This window comes from Festucalex cinctus, chromosome 8, assembly GCF_051991245.1.
Source record: "Festucalex cinctus isolate MCC-2025b chromosome 8, RoL_Fcin_1.0, whole genome shotgun sequence".
NCBI classification, from domain to species: domain Eukaryota; kingdom Metazoa; phylum Chordata; class Actinopteri; order Syngnathiformes; family Syngnathidae; genus Festucalex; species Festucalex cinctus.
In genome coordinates this window covers 19,927,998-19,944,750 of record NC_135418.1, presented here as the reverse complement: position 1 = coordinate 19,944,750, position 16,753 = coordinate 19,927,998, and the positions used below count along the sequence as shown (strand labels likewise).

The 16,753-nt window shown below is 39.6% G+C and overlaps 1 protein-coding gene across 3 annotated transcripts in view; it reads left to right on the top strand.

The window, feature by feature from the left end:
• Nucleotides 1–16,753, top strand: part of cacna2d3 (calcium channel, voltage dependent, alpha2/delta subunit 3) — a 38,757-nt gene that overhangs the window by 9,399 nt on the left and 12,605 nt on the right. For all 3 annotated transcript variants that reach the window (XM_077529950.1, XM_077529951.1, XM_077529952.1), the window contains 12 exons: nucleotides 145–375; nucleotides 1,942–2,058; nucleotides 4,630–4,689; nucleotides 8,962–9,124; nucleotides 9,517–9,648; nucleotides 10,597–10,657; nucleotides 11,500–11,650; nucleotides 11,735–11,809; nucleotides 11,887–11,976; nucleotides 14,407–14,520; nucleotides 15,514–15,592; nucleotides 15,963–16,096. In XM_077529950.1, coding sequence (XP_077386076.1) covers nucleotides 145–375; nucleotides 1,942–2,058; nucleotides 4,630–4,689; nucleotides 8,962–9,124; nucleotides 9,517–9,648; nucleotides 10,597–10,657; nucleotides 11,500–11,650; nucleotides 11,735–11,809; nucleotides 11,887–11,976; nucleotides 14,407–14,520; nucleotides 15,514–15,592; nucleotides 15,963–16,096 — 1,407 coding nt within the window. The remainder of the gene's footprint in view (nucleotides 1–144; nucleotides 376–1,941; nucleotides 2,059–4,629; nucleotides 4,690–8,961; nucleotides 9,125–9,516; nucleotides 9,649–10,596; nucleotides 10,658–11,499; nucleotides 11,651–11,734; nucleotides 11,810–11,886; nucleotides 11,977–14,406; nucleotides 14,521–15,513; nucleotides 15,593–15,962; nucleotides 16,097–16,753) is intronic.

Genomic DNA, 16,753 nt, shown 5'->3' with positions numbered 1-16,753 from the left:
TATAGTTAGTATAAATGTCCACAGGAAAAAGTGTAATTTCAGCATTAACATGGTTTTCTGTTGCATCATGATGTCCTTTTGATTTTGTTTTGGTCTGTTCGGACAACCTTAATAGTTACTCTGTTTTCTAACTCATTCTTTTAGGAACTGTGGGCCATCACAGCACCACGTCCAGGGAGCAACTCCAGCTCAGAGGCCACCTCTTCCGTGGCCAAAGGCAGTGGCAGGATTAATTCCCGAATCTCCGCTGCATGTCCCGGAATGTGGGAGGAAGGCGGAACAACCAGAGTGAATCCACGTAGATATGGCGAGAGCATACAGACAGCGTTTAGAAAGCGACTCCAAGCTCAAAACCAGGGACTACCTTGCCCTGAGGTGAGAAGGCATTTAAGGGGACAAATATGCATATTATGGAATATTTGATGAACATATACCCTGCAGAGTTTCCCTTCTTTTGTGTGGATGTAAGCACTTTGTCTGCGCTCCTGCTCATGCAGGCATGTCTGGAGCCAGTCAGCACAAAGCAGCAAGCTGTGAGGAAAGTGAAAGGATCGTTAGGCGCTGGCCATTAGATGCTTCTGTGGTGAAGTTCGCTCTTTCACTAATATCTCAGAAAAGACGAGAACACAGTGCCGCTGGGGCTCACTTCTGCACTTGCCATTGTTTTGATCAATAATCATGATCGGCGCTGATTTGTTGATGGATGACGCTTAATCTCATCTTGATGATGGGAGGCCGTGTGTGCGTGGTGGTGGGGTACACTGGGTGCTGAGGCGAGGAGGACAGGCGTGAAATGAACTGTTCTGCTCCACTGCGGGCACGCACTCCTCCTTTCAGTAGGTAATTTGTCGCCTCATGTACTAGTGTGTGTGCTTTTGTGTGCGAGTAATCCGCAGTGTGTTTGAATGAGTTACAAGCAGCTGCGGCTGTGTTTATCTTTTGATAGCATTATCGGAGGTGCGTGTTCGGTGTGTGCATGCGCCTGTCAGGTGAGGGATTATGTAATGTTGTATTCCTGTAAATCGTGGAGAGCGTCCTGTATCGGGGGAGGTCCAGTGCATCTGGCGGAATCAGCATTATTTGGGCTGTAGTTCATTACACAGAATCGGCCAGGCTTGACACGTTATTATCTTTCTCCTCTGCCCTGACTCATTTCAATTACACTCTTACCATGCGTAGCCTTTTGGACGCAGCCCCGCCCCTCCCCGGCCACCCAACTTGGCCGTCTCCATCTGATCAGACAGAAGGAAGCGGCGTGTGACAACCAATGACTGCAAACAGATAAAGGCCATCAATCATCTTGTGGATCTTATCGGCCGTTCATCTGAGATTGGCTTCCTGCATCCTGTCAGACAGATTGTGGAGGCCTTTAATCCTTGCTTAAGAATTTACCAGGATGCAGAGACATAGAAATCAATGACATGCTGCGGATAAATATAAATATAATTCATATTATTATTATTATTTTTTTTTTGTTCATGACTGTCCTAGTTGGTCATCTATTTAATTAGTTTAAACATGTGGTGCCAAGTGGAGGGGGGGGGGGCATGGTGCAATGCTGGGGGGGCTTGTTCGACCCCAGTGAACATATTGTCGCCCCCCTCCCCAAAGAATCAAGTGTAATTTCACATCTTCAGTGGTGTTCTACTGCGCAAGGACTATTAGATCTTCTTTATCTAAAACAATCTTATAAACAACTAATACTCTTTATAGGGATGTAATGATATCCAAACATCACAATACGATAATTATCCCGATAATGTGGGGAGGTTGGCAATACAAAAAAGCTAACTATTTATAGTGATGGCAGAAAGTTGCAGTGGGGGGGGGCATACACATATTTTCTTCTTCCTTGCGGGGGCATAAGAAAAATCAATTGAGAAGCACTGCTTTGAAAGAGAGCGTAAACAATTGCGTCTGCTGCTGCTTGTTTGTTTCCAGAAGTACAAACCACCAGAAAAATCAGTCCGAGTGGAAGAAATCGATGGTGTGAAGTTGGTGAAAAACCTGGCGTTGAAAATGGAGGAAATGTTCCGCAAAAAGGCAGAAGCCACCAGGGTAAGTCGAGTCTTTCCAGGAAAACACAAAATTCTTTAAGTGGTGAAGCCGTCCGTGCCTCACTGAGTCACGACGTGACTCAAACACTCTCTGCAAATAGACCAGCCCTTTTCTCCCTCAGGGAAAAAATAACAGGTGGCGTCACAAGGGGAGCGTCTTTAAAATCCCTTCCTGGTCGTAATCTTCAGTATTTCAAAAACAGCACTTTTGTTGCTTTTATTTCCTTTCCAGTGTTTCCCAACCTGGGTGCCAATCAGGGATGCCTCAGGAAATTATGCAATATAATTTAATTTGTCTAAAATTATTATTGAATAATTATAAATATATCTGTACTCATTTTGTCTATGTCAACATTTTTGTGACAATGAGATGCTCTTCGGTTAGTTGGTAGAAGTTATGACAAACGTGTATCCACCTGTTGCTATTCATAAACAAAATGATAGCTTAAAGTTAACCAAAAAAGTGTTCTTTACAATAATATGTTTTGTTGTATGAGAATCATCCTAGAGCTGGGTTGGAGTTGTGGGGGAAATCACTTTATGAAACGGAGGACAAGCTAAAGGTCTCGCAGCCATGCAGCAAGTGCAAACTCAGACAGGCTAAGTTAATATAAAGCTTGTACCTCATAAAACTGCCTCGATCAAACTGCTTACTGCATTGGAGAGCTAAATCTTCCTATTGTAGCGCAGAAATAACCGTTCTCAGCGTGTCTCACTCCACTCTCAAATACTGTAAACACCTGCTCCTGTCTACAGTTGTGTAAATAAACTCTTGCGGACATTGTTTGCGGAAATGCAGCGCTATCGCTTATTTCACAAAAAATGACGAGTGACTGGAAAATGGGAAAAGTAGATTGATGTTCCACGTTATCAGAGGCCTGAGCTGCAGCAGCCTGTCTACGACCTCTGCACAGACGCTTCCTAGAGGCTGCCGGGACATGATAACGTTTATCTCTGGCCCCGTGTGCCACAATTCATCCTTTGAATTGCACTCTGAGCAGGTGGCTTCATTTTGTGAACATGAGTCCCTGGGATGTTTCAACATATGGGAGTTTTTTTCTGAAAACTGAAATGAATCCAAGCAACATTTTGGTCATTAGGAAAAATGGATACTGGAGTTTGTAAACTAAAGAGGGATGTAATGAGAATGATTTGATTGCCTTTTTGCACCAACCGCTAATATGTAGAATTTCCCAATAAGGTCAATTGAATGCGTGTAGCAACGCCTCACTTGTGTTAATGTAGCAGTTATTTTGACACGTGTGATGGATGTTAATTACCTGCTCGCTGCGTTTTCCCGAAAACACACAGCCAAGCACATTTGTGGAGGGAAGTTATTATAGAGGTGACTGCTGCTCGGTGCGCTGCGGGAAATCCTGCACCCAAACTCCCCTCCATCAATCACTGCGCAGAGCTTCTCCACTGCTTTGGGCCACTTCTCACACTAAGGGATAAACTGTTTGGGAAATTGGTGCCCATATATTACCGGACAGCGGAGCGCAGGATGGCAAAGTAGAAGTGCCACTCTGGGGAAACCCTCGGGCCCCCCAGAAGAAACCATTTTAACAACACGGTTGCTATTGTGCCTCTGGAATATTTATGGGCAATTTAGGTAAAATTAAGAATCTGTAACTTGATGAACATTTTTTTTAATTATGATTTTTATATCATGCGATTGGCTGGCAACCAGTCCAGAGTGTACCCCGTCTGTTGCCCAAAGCCTGCTGAGATAGGCTCCAGCACCCCCCGCGACCCTTGTGAGGAATAAGCGGTTCAGAAAATGGATGGATGGATGGATGGATTTTTATATCAGCTTGAAGTGAATATTCAATTCATTGGATTAAAATGGACATCAAGTCAAGAAAAAAACAAAATCTTTACATTATGTTTTATGTGCCCCCACTCGTCTAGTCGTCATTCTGTTTAATATTGTGTTTGTGGAATATGAATTAATCAGCAAAATCTACACATTTTTATTCATCTCAGAGAGCGGCCATTCTGCCACTTGCTGTCGACTGAAAATGACATCACAGTGCCTGAAGGCTCAGGTAACAACTCAGGCACTGTGATGTCATTTTCAGTCGACAGCAAGTGACAAAATGGCCGCCCCCTGAAGTTCATTAAAATGAGTGGATTTTGCTGCTAAACTCATATTCCACAAATGCAATATTAACTCATTCACTACCAGCCATTTTCACAGAAGCAATCCCGTTCGCTCCCGGCTGTTGTACTGGATTTTGACAGATTTTGCAAGGCCCACAGAATATTGTGTTCTATTACTATAAAAACAATAGTAATAGTAGGCAGTTTTGATTATTTTTTAAAATAAATGTATTTCTATGCCAGTCTGTCGAAAAATACGTGAAACCGGTACTGTGCTGGGAAAATATGAACTAATCAATTTTGACTCGTGTTATCGTTTTATAGTCGACAACAAATTACTAATTGATAAAATGGTCGCTGCTGGTTGCAGCCAAGTAGTGCACACCTGTGCAAAATTCAAATCAGTGAATGAATTTGAATTTAAATTCACACTTTCTGAAGTATTTTAGTTTTGCACGTTTGTGTGCAGAGGCTGGTGGAGGCAGCAGAAGAGGCGCATCATCAACACAAAGATAATCCAGACCTGCAGGTGAGACTTTTTCCATGTCACAATCAAGCCAAAGAATCATTAGCATTGAGTGACGGAGAATAATCATGTGGCCATGAGGTGGATTAGAGAAGGTGACAAGGTAAAAGGCGCTATAAGTCGTTATTTGAGTCGGCGTTGTCCTTGGATGTCAGCATGGATACATAATGCACACTCGGCGAAGGCTGCATCACCATAAAGTCACAACTCATCACTTACCGAGTCAAGGAAGAGAAAGTTTCATGAAGATGGAAAACTGGCTGGGATGCGCCAGTAAGTGGGCGGAATCGGTTAAATGTCCGCTTTTCAATTTTTCTTAACTTGAGTCCATAGAGTTTATACAGCTGATTGTGTCCGGGACATTATAGTGGCTCCCATTGCGGAATTTCAAGCTGCATTGAGCTTCCTTAGTCTCTGCAGTGGGAATGCAGTATTTTGGTCGTTTATTAGACCCCCTGCCTCTCCTTTCTCTCCCCCTCCCCATCACTTTCTCTCTGTCCAGAGGACAAAGATAAATGAAACTCTTTTTCGGTGAGCGCCGTTTCACGTACATGCCTCCAGATTGGAAAGCCACTCGAGCAACAAAACACTGAAATAACCGCAGTACTTTAAAGTTAATAGAAGCGTTTACAACATTTGAATGCGCTTCAGTTGCTTTGTTCCTTCCCGCTTCTCTGCTTTTCAAGACAAGCAGCTCTCACATTCGCAAACTCCCTCATTGAATTAAATATCGCCACGGTGGAAGTGCTTTTTTATTCGGGTGGAGTTGTAAGGAGCATTTTTCAATCGACAATCGAATTACCCGCTTAACCATGTTAAACTCAACTATTACATTTGGTACATCTGCAGGAATTGAACTATTGTAAAGAGACACAACTTATAAAGGTGCATGTGAACGATAGTCGTCTTCATTTTATAGGACATAAAAAATAATAACAATACAGTATCAATGTGCATTAATGACGTGATGTCATGACATGGCTCCTCGTGGCATCATTTAGACACCCGAGCCTCCCCTGACACCGCACATTTTTCACGGGCCATTTCACTGACCGCAGATGCGATACGGGGGCCTTCTTATCTCAGCTGCTGCGAGTCAGGACGCGCCACATTTTCGCATTGACCCCGAGAGGATTCGCCAGTTCAAGGGAACGCACATCAGCGCTGATGGCTCTTATCATTTGTTTTCAGTGCTGCATCAGCAGGTTTATTAGCATCATTTTTCAAAAAAAAAAAAAACCTTGGGATGTAAGATGTATAATAATGCATATAAGAACAGTGTCACCAACATGGTGCTCGTGGTGTACATGAGTGTCCCCAAGTACTGTATGAGTAGACCGGCATGTTCTAAAAATAGCTCACCGGTGATGGGAAATTGGGATTTTCTAGGAATGTCATAGAAGTGATCAATTGAAAATGTAGATTTGTGTAAATAAGATGTTGCATTCTGTAAGTCTAATAGCATGATAACAAAAGAAAATACACATCAGAATTATTCAAATGAGGAAACTCCCGTTGCCTCAATCCAACCCTTTTTTTTTTTTTTTAATTAGCAAGCACATTGATATTTGGTATTGATATTTTGACCATAAGATAACGAAGACAATTGTGCTAATCAGGCTAACTATGATTGAAATTTATGTTTCCTACCTTGTTAAATCATAGTTAATAATTATGCCTCATGATCAGTGCCATCACATAGATGAATATATATTTTTGTATTTATAATAATTAGGGCTGCAACAACTAACCATTATTTTAATAATTGATTAATTTGTCCGTTTTTGATTGATTGACAGACAAAAAAACCCAATTATGTTTTAATTTCCATTCCTTTACTTAAATACATTAAATACATTTAAAATTGACATTAATTAAGATTCAGTCACTGGTTTGGTCCGTCAGAAAATCAGCAAAAATGTTTAATTGTTTTCCTAAAATTGTTTTATTTTGATTCAACACAAAGGTAGTCAGTCTGCTATCATGGAGAAAAACAGAAATGGGAGATTATACAGGTATACTGTTGAGAAGCTAAAATTCTGTGCATTTTATATGAAAAATAAGGTTGCCTATGGTGAATCGATTATTGAAAAAAAAATCTAAATGATAAAAAATAGAGTAATTATTACCTAATTTTATAATCAGTTAGTTACAGATTGATTAATCGTTGCAACTATAATAATACTAATAATATATAATTAAAGATTTTGGTATTGTTTTTTTTTTTGTTTTGTTTTTTTTGTTTTCCAAATTTTAATTTAAATGAGTTTAATAATGCGGCTATTGTTCTAATTCATTTTATTAATGTAATTTTGTAAAATTATAGCCAATCCTTCTGTTGTATTGAAATCTAAATAATTTATCATCATGCAATAATACACTACTATAAAATATAATGAGGAATTACTATACTGTACATGTGTTTGCATGCTAACGATCTACCGTATGTGAAAGTCTCTGCGGAGAGAAGACTGAAACCGCATGTGTCACCTGCAGACTCTGCAGCATGGCCTAACACGCCGTGCTGGAGAGCATCCCTCTGCAGTGAGGCCTACAGCTGACTGCAGTGGTGTAAAAGTCAGCGTAGCATAGCTGCAGTGTCCCACGGCCTGCTATACAGTAATAACCCTCACGCTTAACGGGCCTCTATATAGCAGCTCTGCTGAGGATGCACTATTCCTCTGCAGAAACTACCTCCCACCCTCCCTCCTCTCCGCCGCTCGTCAGAGAGCCGCTCAGGCGTGGTATGAGCTGTCACGGGCTGCTTGATGGCCATGCCCACATCGCCTCCCTCCACTCCGAGTGTGAAGCCTTCGACTCCATCACCCATCTTTTCCTCCCTTCCCTCCATCCACAAGCTTACCCGCTCGGTGCAGGAGGCCACAAAGAGGCCACTCAGGCAGGAAGAGGTAGTGCTTCTTTTCAAGTAGCAGCCACTGAAGGACAGGATTGACTAACTGTTTCCCTTTAGGGAAGCAAGACCTTTCACTGGTTGTCATATTTCTATGACAGCGCCATGTTAGGACGAGAATTGGATTTTGTAGCCACGACAAAAGGAATTCCCTTCCTCCGTATGCCGAGTGCTTTGTGTCAGTTTTGGAAAACCTTGAAATGTGGTAGAATACGTTAGATCAAATTGTGAAGGTGAAGCAGGGTTATTATAGTTTTGGAATTTTTATTTTAGTTGGCTTTTATTTCGTTGTGAGTTTTGTTTTTCAAATATAGTTTTAATTAATTTTCAAGGTGTTTTGTTAGTTTGTATTAGTTTTAGTTATTTAATAAATACTTAGTTTTAGTTAGTTTAGGTATTAGTTTTAATTTTTTTAAAGAAATGTGCATTACTTGTGCGCAATATTTAAAAAAAGCACCACGGGAGCGACGTCATCTGAAGGTGCTTTTCTATTGGCTGCTGCTAGACGACGTCACTTCTGTTTGAAAGCGCTCTATAAATAAAGTTGAGTTGAGTTGAGTTAATATAAAAAAAATAAATCTACTTAAAATCACATTTAAAATCATCCGCAAAGGGTCATGCATTAAATTAATTGCCAAAGACTAAAACAAAGAACATTTTTGCTATAATTATAGTTTCAGTTATTTTACAATTTTTTTAAAAGCATTTTTATTTTATTGTGGGAATGCTGAAGCATATGTTATTGTGATTTTTATTCTCCACACTTTTTTTGCCGCCTAACAACTCCCACATAATACTTCCAATTTACATTGTTCAAATTTCAACTAGCTTAAAAAATTCACGCCCCCCGGGGTATATACATATCGTCTGAGTCCACATTACTTACAGTATTCGCACAATTTAACGTTAAATATCAACTTTTCCCCATTCATTTTCAATGGGACAGACATTGAACTTTATCAAAGTATCACTTTCCACGCCCACTTCCAACATATAACTTATCATCATTACCACATGTCTGATACTGCTCGGTGGTAAAAAGCATTGTCTAGTAACCAGGAGGTTATCATTGCATAATTTATCTCACAATTAGCTTCATAAGCATTCCACATGCACTCAAATCTTAGCATTCAGCTATTAGCATTCAGCTTTCAGCATTCCCACGGAATTTCTCCAGAAATTGCACTTCATCTAGTTTCATTAACGAAATTGTCTTTTTAATTTTAGTTTTAGTTTTTTCGTTCGTTTTAGTTAACTAGAATAACCTTGAGGTGAAAATGATATGATGAAGTGTAATGAGGCTGTGCTGTCATAGTTTTGAGTAAAAATTGTTTTGTTTTGTTTTGTTTTTCTAAACGCTTCAGTACGAGTACTTCAACGCTGTGCTGATCAACGAAGTGGACAACGAGGGCAACAACGTGGAGCTGGGAGGGGAGTTCGTCCTGGAGCCCAATGACCACTTCAACAATCTCTCTGTCAACCTCAGCCTCAGCGTCGTGCAGGTGCCCACCAACATGTACAACAAAGGTGAGCCCAAAGCAAGCTGGGGGGCGTTCTTACCTTGAGCTGATGAAATAAAGCGGAGGAAATAAGTGGTTAATGTGAAAAATGGCTGAGGCTATCTCATGCTGACGACAGGGGGATCAATACCAAGTCGGGGCATAAAGAGAAGCGTAACTCCTGAGCGGCTTTTGTTTGGAATGTAATGGACTCCTCATACGTCTTGTGTTCGCCGCACAAAGGGAGGCTGCTGCCAGCTTGTCCACAGGAGGAGGGGAGGCCATGATTTAGTCAAAGGCATTGTGTGTCCTCGAGGGGGGTTAATAAAGGACAAAGGTCAAGCGCGCACTTGTGAGCAGGATGATTAGTTTTGTTACCATTTCATTTACATGAGTCTTTTTCTCACTTCGTCCCATCAGATCCAGACATAATGAACGGGGTCTACTGGTCCGAAGCCCTGAACAAAGTCTTTGTGGACAATTTTGAAAGAGATGCCACTCTCATCTGGCAGTACTTTGGTAGCGCAAAGGGTTTCTTCAGGCAGTACCCTGGTGAGTGGGGGTGTGCGTGTGTGTTTTGGTTGGTGTGGGAGGGTCTCAAGGGAGCCATCAGGCTTTCAGTGCAAGAGAAGCATCAGAATAAATGACATCAAATGGCTAAAAGGGTAATTTGGCTAATGTTGTAATTTTACAGACCATCAGAGAGGCTGCGCGCATACTGAGTGTAATTAATTATCATTTGCCATTCAGGGTCTGCAGGCGCACCGAGAGGCGGTGGGGATGCCAGATCCAAAGTTATCAGACCTCAATGATGTGAAACGTGTAGTTGGTTCACAACAGTGTTGGATCACAACAATACAGACAAAGGAATAATGTCATCCGGACAGTGGATCTGAATGTCTCATAGAGGAACTTACTGTATTTGTATTTTCAATATGTTATACTTAAAAGGGCCAAACTGATGGAGCATTGTGTTTCCGTAAAAGGAATCAGACAATGGAACAATTTAAATAAAGAAGTTAAAGAAGCCAATTCAAACAGCACATTTAAAAGTATAACTAAGTCCAGCTTGTTAGAAAATATGAACGAGGTTAATTAAGTTTGATTATGTCATTGTGTTTTTTGTTGTTGTTGTGGAATGTCAGCAACCGATATGTAAATTGAGAACAAAAGTCATGTAACTGTAGGACCAGCTGCCACACAATTTTAATTGTTTGTTTGTTTGTTTATGCTGTTTTTAAAATACATTATTTTGTAATCAAACTCTGGGGAGAAATGGGGCAGATAAAATAAGACTTTTCTTCTTCTTGAAATCTTGTGTATCAAAAGTAGGGATGGGAATGAACCGATACCAGGTACTCACTATGGCGGCGAATACCTCAAAAATATCAAAATTGCTAGTGGCATCAGGACATTTTATCGGTGACTACTCAAGAGTTGAGTACTTGTACTGGTATCATCCCTAGTATAATCAAAACGATTGATTTTTTTTTTCTGTAGGGGTGAAGTGGCATCCAGATGAAAATGGGGTGATCGGTTTTGACTGCAGGAACCGGAAATGGTACGTTTTCACATTGTTTGTTTTACCATTAATTCCAACCATTTGCTAAATGTCAGATTAAATATATATATATATATATATATATATATATATATATATATATATATATATATATGTATGTGTATATGTATGTGTGTATATGTGTATATATATATATATATATATATATATATATATATATATATATATATATATATATATATTAGGGGTGTTAAAAAAATCGATTCGGCGATATATCGCGATACTACATCGCGCGATTCTCGAATCGATTCAATAATCGGCAGAATCGATTTTTTTTTTTTTTTTTTTTTTTTTTTTTTTATTATTTATTTTTTTTTAGGATTCACACCTTGAGCATGGAAGAATGTTATATGAACGGCACATTAAGCCTTAATATTTTTATTTTAATGCTGTTCAAATGTGAAACAGATTGCAAACTGTTTGTGTACAGTGGCTCACGGTTATAAGCCTCAAGTTTTAGATAAATATATTCATACAAATCTTACAGTGTACATGTACAAATTTACTGATAGTATTTTCTAAATTTGAATGGAAAAAAATCGCAACAATCGACTTATAAATTCGTATCGGGATTAATCGGTATCGAATCGTGACCATTCGTATCGGGATTAATCGGTATCGAATCGAATCGTGACCTGTGAATCGTGATACGAATCGAATCGTCAGGTACGAGGCAATTCACACCCCTAATATATATATATATATATATATATATATATATATATATATATATATATATATATATATATATATATATATATATATATATATATATATATATAAACATATATATAAACACTACTGTATTGGCCACATCACAGGTATATCCAGGCGGCAACGTCACCCAAAGATGTTGTAATTCTCGTGGATGTCAGTGGAAGCATGAAAGGATTGAGACTGACCATCGCCAGACAAACGGTCTCCTCAATTTTAGACACACTCGGAGATGATGACTTCTTTAACATTATTGCAGTAAGTGATGCCACATACATACAATATTGTATTTTTGTTTTATTTTTTTTTATGTGGCTCATGAATGTGTTTATGTGTTTCCAGTACAACCAGAACATTCATTATGTGGAGCCATGTTTGAATAGCACTCTGGTGCGGGCTGACAGAACCAATAAAGATGTGAGTTCCGGTCAAAATCACGATTATATAATAATTGAAAGATGTTTTCAACCGTTTGCGTTATTGTTTTCTGCCAGCATTTCCGTGAGCATCTGGACAAGCTGTTTGCCAAAGGGATTGGACTTCTGGGGCAGGCGTTGACTGAAGCGTTCACAATCCTCAGTGATGTGAGTTCTAACACAGTCAGCCTCTTTACATCAATGAGCAACAAATTGTTAATTCCGTGCTAGCGTACGAGTGCTTCAGACAAAGTTTGTGCTATCCCCAAGCGCACCCACATCTGTTGTGAAATGTGATTAATGGCTGTAATTAATGGCAACGATTCGTATCGAGCCTGATTGGAAGACAAAGCAGATAAGGGCAGGAGCCACGCCACATGCTTTTTATCTCGCCGCTTTCAGGCGAGTGCCGGCGAGGCTGAGGCAGTGCGGTCTTTACCGCCAATTGTCAGATTAATTAGAGTTGTGCAATGAATATGATAATCAGGTGGGCAGCACACAAATGCTGCACTGCTCAGTCTTGACGCTCTAGTAGAGACATCAGACCAAGGCTGGAGTGGGACTCATTTTCAGACCTGGAGTTTCAGGGCTCAGACCGGCCCACTAAAGTTCACGTCTTAATGAACATACACAATTTTATAGTTCGTGTATCAATGTAAAATAGATGCATTCATACCGGAAGTCTTTCGGGTTACGCCGGAGTTCCGTTCCTACGCTAGCGATGTAACCCAAATTTCGACTTAAGTTGAATTTCTCCATTAAACTCAATATTTACATCAAAATAATTTGCATAAAAAATCAAAAATATGTTCAATGTTCGTCGGTGTCTCTCCTTTCTGTGATCTTTTTATGATGTCTAGCTTCGTTTCCTTGGTAATTGCTTTTCTTTTGGCTGAACCAACATTGATAGAAGACGTAGCTTTCTTCTTTGGTGCCATGATGTGGAAAGAAAGAGGGCGAAAAATCTAAAGATACTCCCACAAGTGCACAAGCGCTAGCACTACTATTTGACAAGTATGTGAACATAAAATGGGCACAAAAAAATAACTAAAAGAAATCAATAAGCAAATGTACATTAACTCATTTGCTCCCAATAACGTATAAATACAGTTGTTTTTTTTATGTTTTAAGTGTCCCAAAGACGTATTTATACGTACTTTTATTTACGTATTACAAAGAACAGTTGCAGAAATGATAGTTATTACACAAACGGCCAGCAAGTGGCAGCAGAGCAAAGGAGATAACCAGGGCCATGTTGAAAAAAAGCTCAATTACTCACAATTTTAAATCGATTTGTGAAAATTAATGAAATTAGCTATATTCTAATGCTAATCGCTGCAAAATGGAAACTGATAGAAATATACTTTTTTTTTTCCTGATGAAAGAAGAGACTTTAATCTTTCTTTTGATGGGTTCCATGTTTTTATAGCAATATAACACAATATTGTGTGGGCCTTGAAAAATCAGTCAAAATGCAGTAAAACAGCCGAGAGCGAAGGGGATTGCTTCTGTAAAAATAGCTGGGAGCGAATGAGTTAAAAGGGATAAAACATTTTATAATAAATAGCTAAATAAATAGAGGCCCACCGGGTATTGTCCCGCCCTTCTAGATGGCCCAGGTCCGCGAAACTGCATCAGACTCCAGATGAGTGAGATAATATTAATGAACATAGCACAAAAAGGAAGGAAATTTGTGTTTGGTAGTTGTAAATGAGGCTGCAACTGTTGAATATTTTTATAACTGACTATGCTCAACTCAACAACAAAGAAATTGTTTACTATCCAATGATGACCTCACTTCTCAACAACACTTAGGCTAATCAATTGAGGAAAAAAAGTACAATTTTATTACTGCTAATTCTGATCAGTTCGGTTAGAACTATGTTTCACAATCCGTATATTATTATCTTTATTGTAGCTCTGCACTGCTGCAGAGAGAGATGTTAAATTAGCGTTGTAGAATGCATTGCTGTTGGCAACGTAAACAAATTGACCTCTCGCAAGTAGATTTAAGGATTGATGAACAGCAATTCCGTAACTGTCATGTTATTGATTGCACCAATAACTGATCACACTGTTATGAATATTTATATTTACAAATTCTTACTGCCCTTTTGTAATAGTAAAGTACACTGCATGTACTGTACATTGTTAAAAAAAAAATAAAAAAAATGCTAAACTAAAAACGACTTCAATTTAAGTCACATTTTAAAACGTTTCCGCAGCCCGACGTCTTCCCTAACGAGAAGGTCATGTGCTAGTGTTGTTTATTCTTTTTAGCACAATGCAGTGATTGCATTTGGCATAACGTACGAATGCATAGCAGTGTAATTTCTTGGGCGCTCAGCTTGTGTGGCCTCTCCGCAGTTACAGGTCAATAAGCTACTTAATTACTGCAGTGCATCTTTCACAGAATTCCGAATTAAGAGCCGCCGCGCACTCCTCAGGACTATTAACGAGCACGTTAGCTGTATTTTATTGACTGATGGCCTCCGCAGCTGCCGCCTCAACAACATTTACAGTGCGGTGTTGGCCGGCTCTGTTTGTTTGAATGTATAACTAACAACACTGATTTGATTTGTTTCTGTTTTACTGCAGTTCAATCAGACCGGCCACGGGAGCGTGTGCAACCAGGCCATCATGCTCGTGACAGACGGGGCAACTGAAATGTATGATGATGTTTTTGAGAAGTACAATTGGCCAGAAAGAAAGGTGAAACCCGTCACAAACATTTAAAAATAATTTTTTTTACACATTTGTTCTTGCTCGGCCTATTTCTACCAACAAATATGAGTGTGCATTTGATACGCCATGCCAACTGGAGATCAACTTTTGACCTCTGGGGAATTGGTGTTCACGCCAATTTCATTCATAGCTCTCAAGTGAAATCCAAATCAATATGATGTTTTTCAACATGCCGGTGCATGAGAGAGCAGTGTTATTCCCTTGAGGACTAAAATATGGGAAATTAACTGCTTTCAAGGGCAGTGCAGCTCATTTTATAAAGCTCTGGTCGCCGCCCCCCAATAATACATCTACCCGAATTCCGCATTGGGTTTAATGAAATGAAATTGTTTGCTCTGCGATTCACAGAGCAATAAAAACAGCAGCTCGAAGGCATTTTCTTCATTCTTGTCAAGCATATGTGTGAGTCAGGGTAGCCCCCCCCCCCCCCCCCCCCTTCACGCAGCCTAAGGGCTTTTATTCGGTGACCATTCGGTTTTCTATAAGCTTTATGCTTAGCAAAGCATCTGGGACCAATGAGCCATGCATGTATTGGCAATGTCACACAGTGTGCTTTAAAAGGACAGTGGAACGTGCCCTCATGCTCAGTGCCTGAGAACAAAAAAATGATTTGAGTTGCATTACGGGGCTAAATGAAAGAAATTACATTGTCATTTAAAAAAAAAAAAGATCAGATTACTGTCTGTAATAAAGATGAGAATAGGATGCCTTAAGTCTTTCATATTCTGGTATAAATTAAAAATTACAGCACTTTTTTGCATCATCTTAATCATCCATCCATCCATTTTCCAAACCGCTTGCTCCTTACGAGGGTCGCGGGGGGTGCTGGAGCCTATCTCAGCTGGCTATGGGTAGTAGGCAGGGTAAACCCTGAACTGGTTGTCATCCAATCGCAGGGCACATCGTCTTAATCAGTTCATCTTTAAAACTTAGCGTTAAAGCGTTTTTTTTTGTGCCTAGGTGCGTATATTCCCCTACCTGATTGGACGGGAGTCTGCGTTTGCCGATAACCTGAAATGGATGGCGTGCGCCAACAAAGGTTTGATTTTTTGATAAACACAAAGTTGGAGGAGATGGAGGAGTTCAGTATAGAATGTGTGGGTAACTGCAAGTTTTCACCATAAAATGTGTGTGCGCTCCGACTCGTTCTGCCAAGAGGAAATGAAGTGGCACTTGGGGGGGTCAGAGGTCAATCTGCTCTAATCCCTCTTCCTGTCAGAGTGTCTCCCTCCTGACTGCTCAACGCTGATGGTTCCCACGTGTCGACACCCTCTGGTCACCAAAGTCACTGTCAAAAAAAAAAAAACTGATTGCAAAAGGGGGGAGGGAAGAACAAAAGCCGTAGCTGCCTCCTCACTGTGCACATTTTTACTTCATTTGTGTCTTTTTTTGTGCGTTTTTTGTTTCAGGATATTTCAGTCAGATTTCCACATTAGCTGACGTTCAAGAGAACGTGATGAGGTACCTGCATGTCATGAGCCGACCCAAAGTTATTGACCATGAACATGACACTGTGTGGACCGAGGCTTACGTGGACAGTGCAGTAAGTGTGCCTCTTAAGTTCTTTGTTTGCCTCTGTGTGCCATATAAGACAATAAAATCCTGTAAAATACTGTATTCAATTTATTTAAAACATTACATGGGCTTTCCTATGTATAACGCTTATTCCTTTAAATATGAGAGAAAATTCTGATTTATTTTTTTGTAAATAGAGTATTTATTTGTCCTTTTGATTATTTTGTTTTTTGAAAATCAACTTCCACATATGACTATTGATTTGTGTTATTTGATACATCTGGTCAAAGTGCTTTAAATTTGTACATTTATAACTGTCAAAAATGTCATAATAAATATACATATCAAACATATTAGTATTTCCAAAAATCAGAAAGAGCATTTCCCACTATTAATAAGTATACATGCCTCTTGGAAAAGCCATCAGCTGGGTGATACTGCCCTCTAATGGATTATCCGTGCAATGCATGTGTCAGATTATATACATCAGGGTGTTAATGGAAAAAAATATTATACTCATGAAATAGAGGGCTCAAAATGTATTTAATATGATACGTTTAGCTTTATTGAGTTAATTACATTCACGACTGTCTCCCCGTTCACCTCAGTATAAAAAATAACTATATAGACTCTACCCAATATATAAAATGTAACAATTTGCAGCCACTTTAATTTGGTACATTTT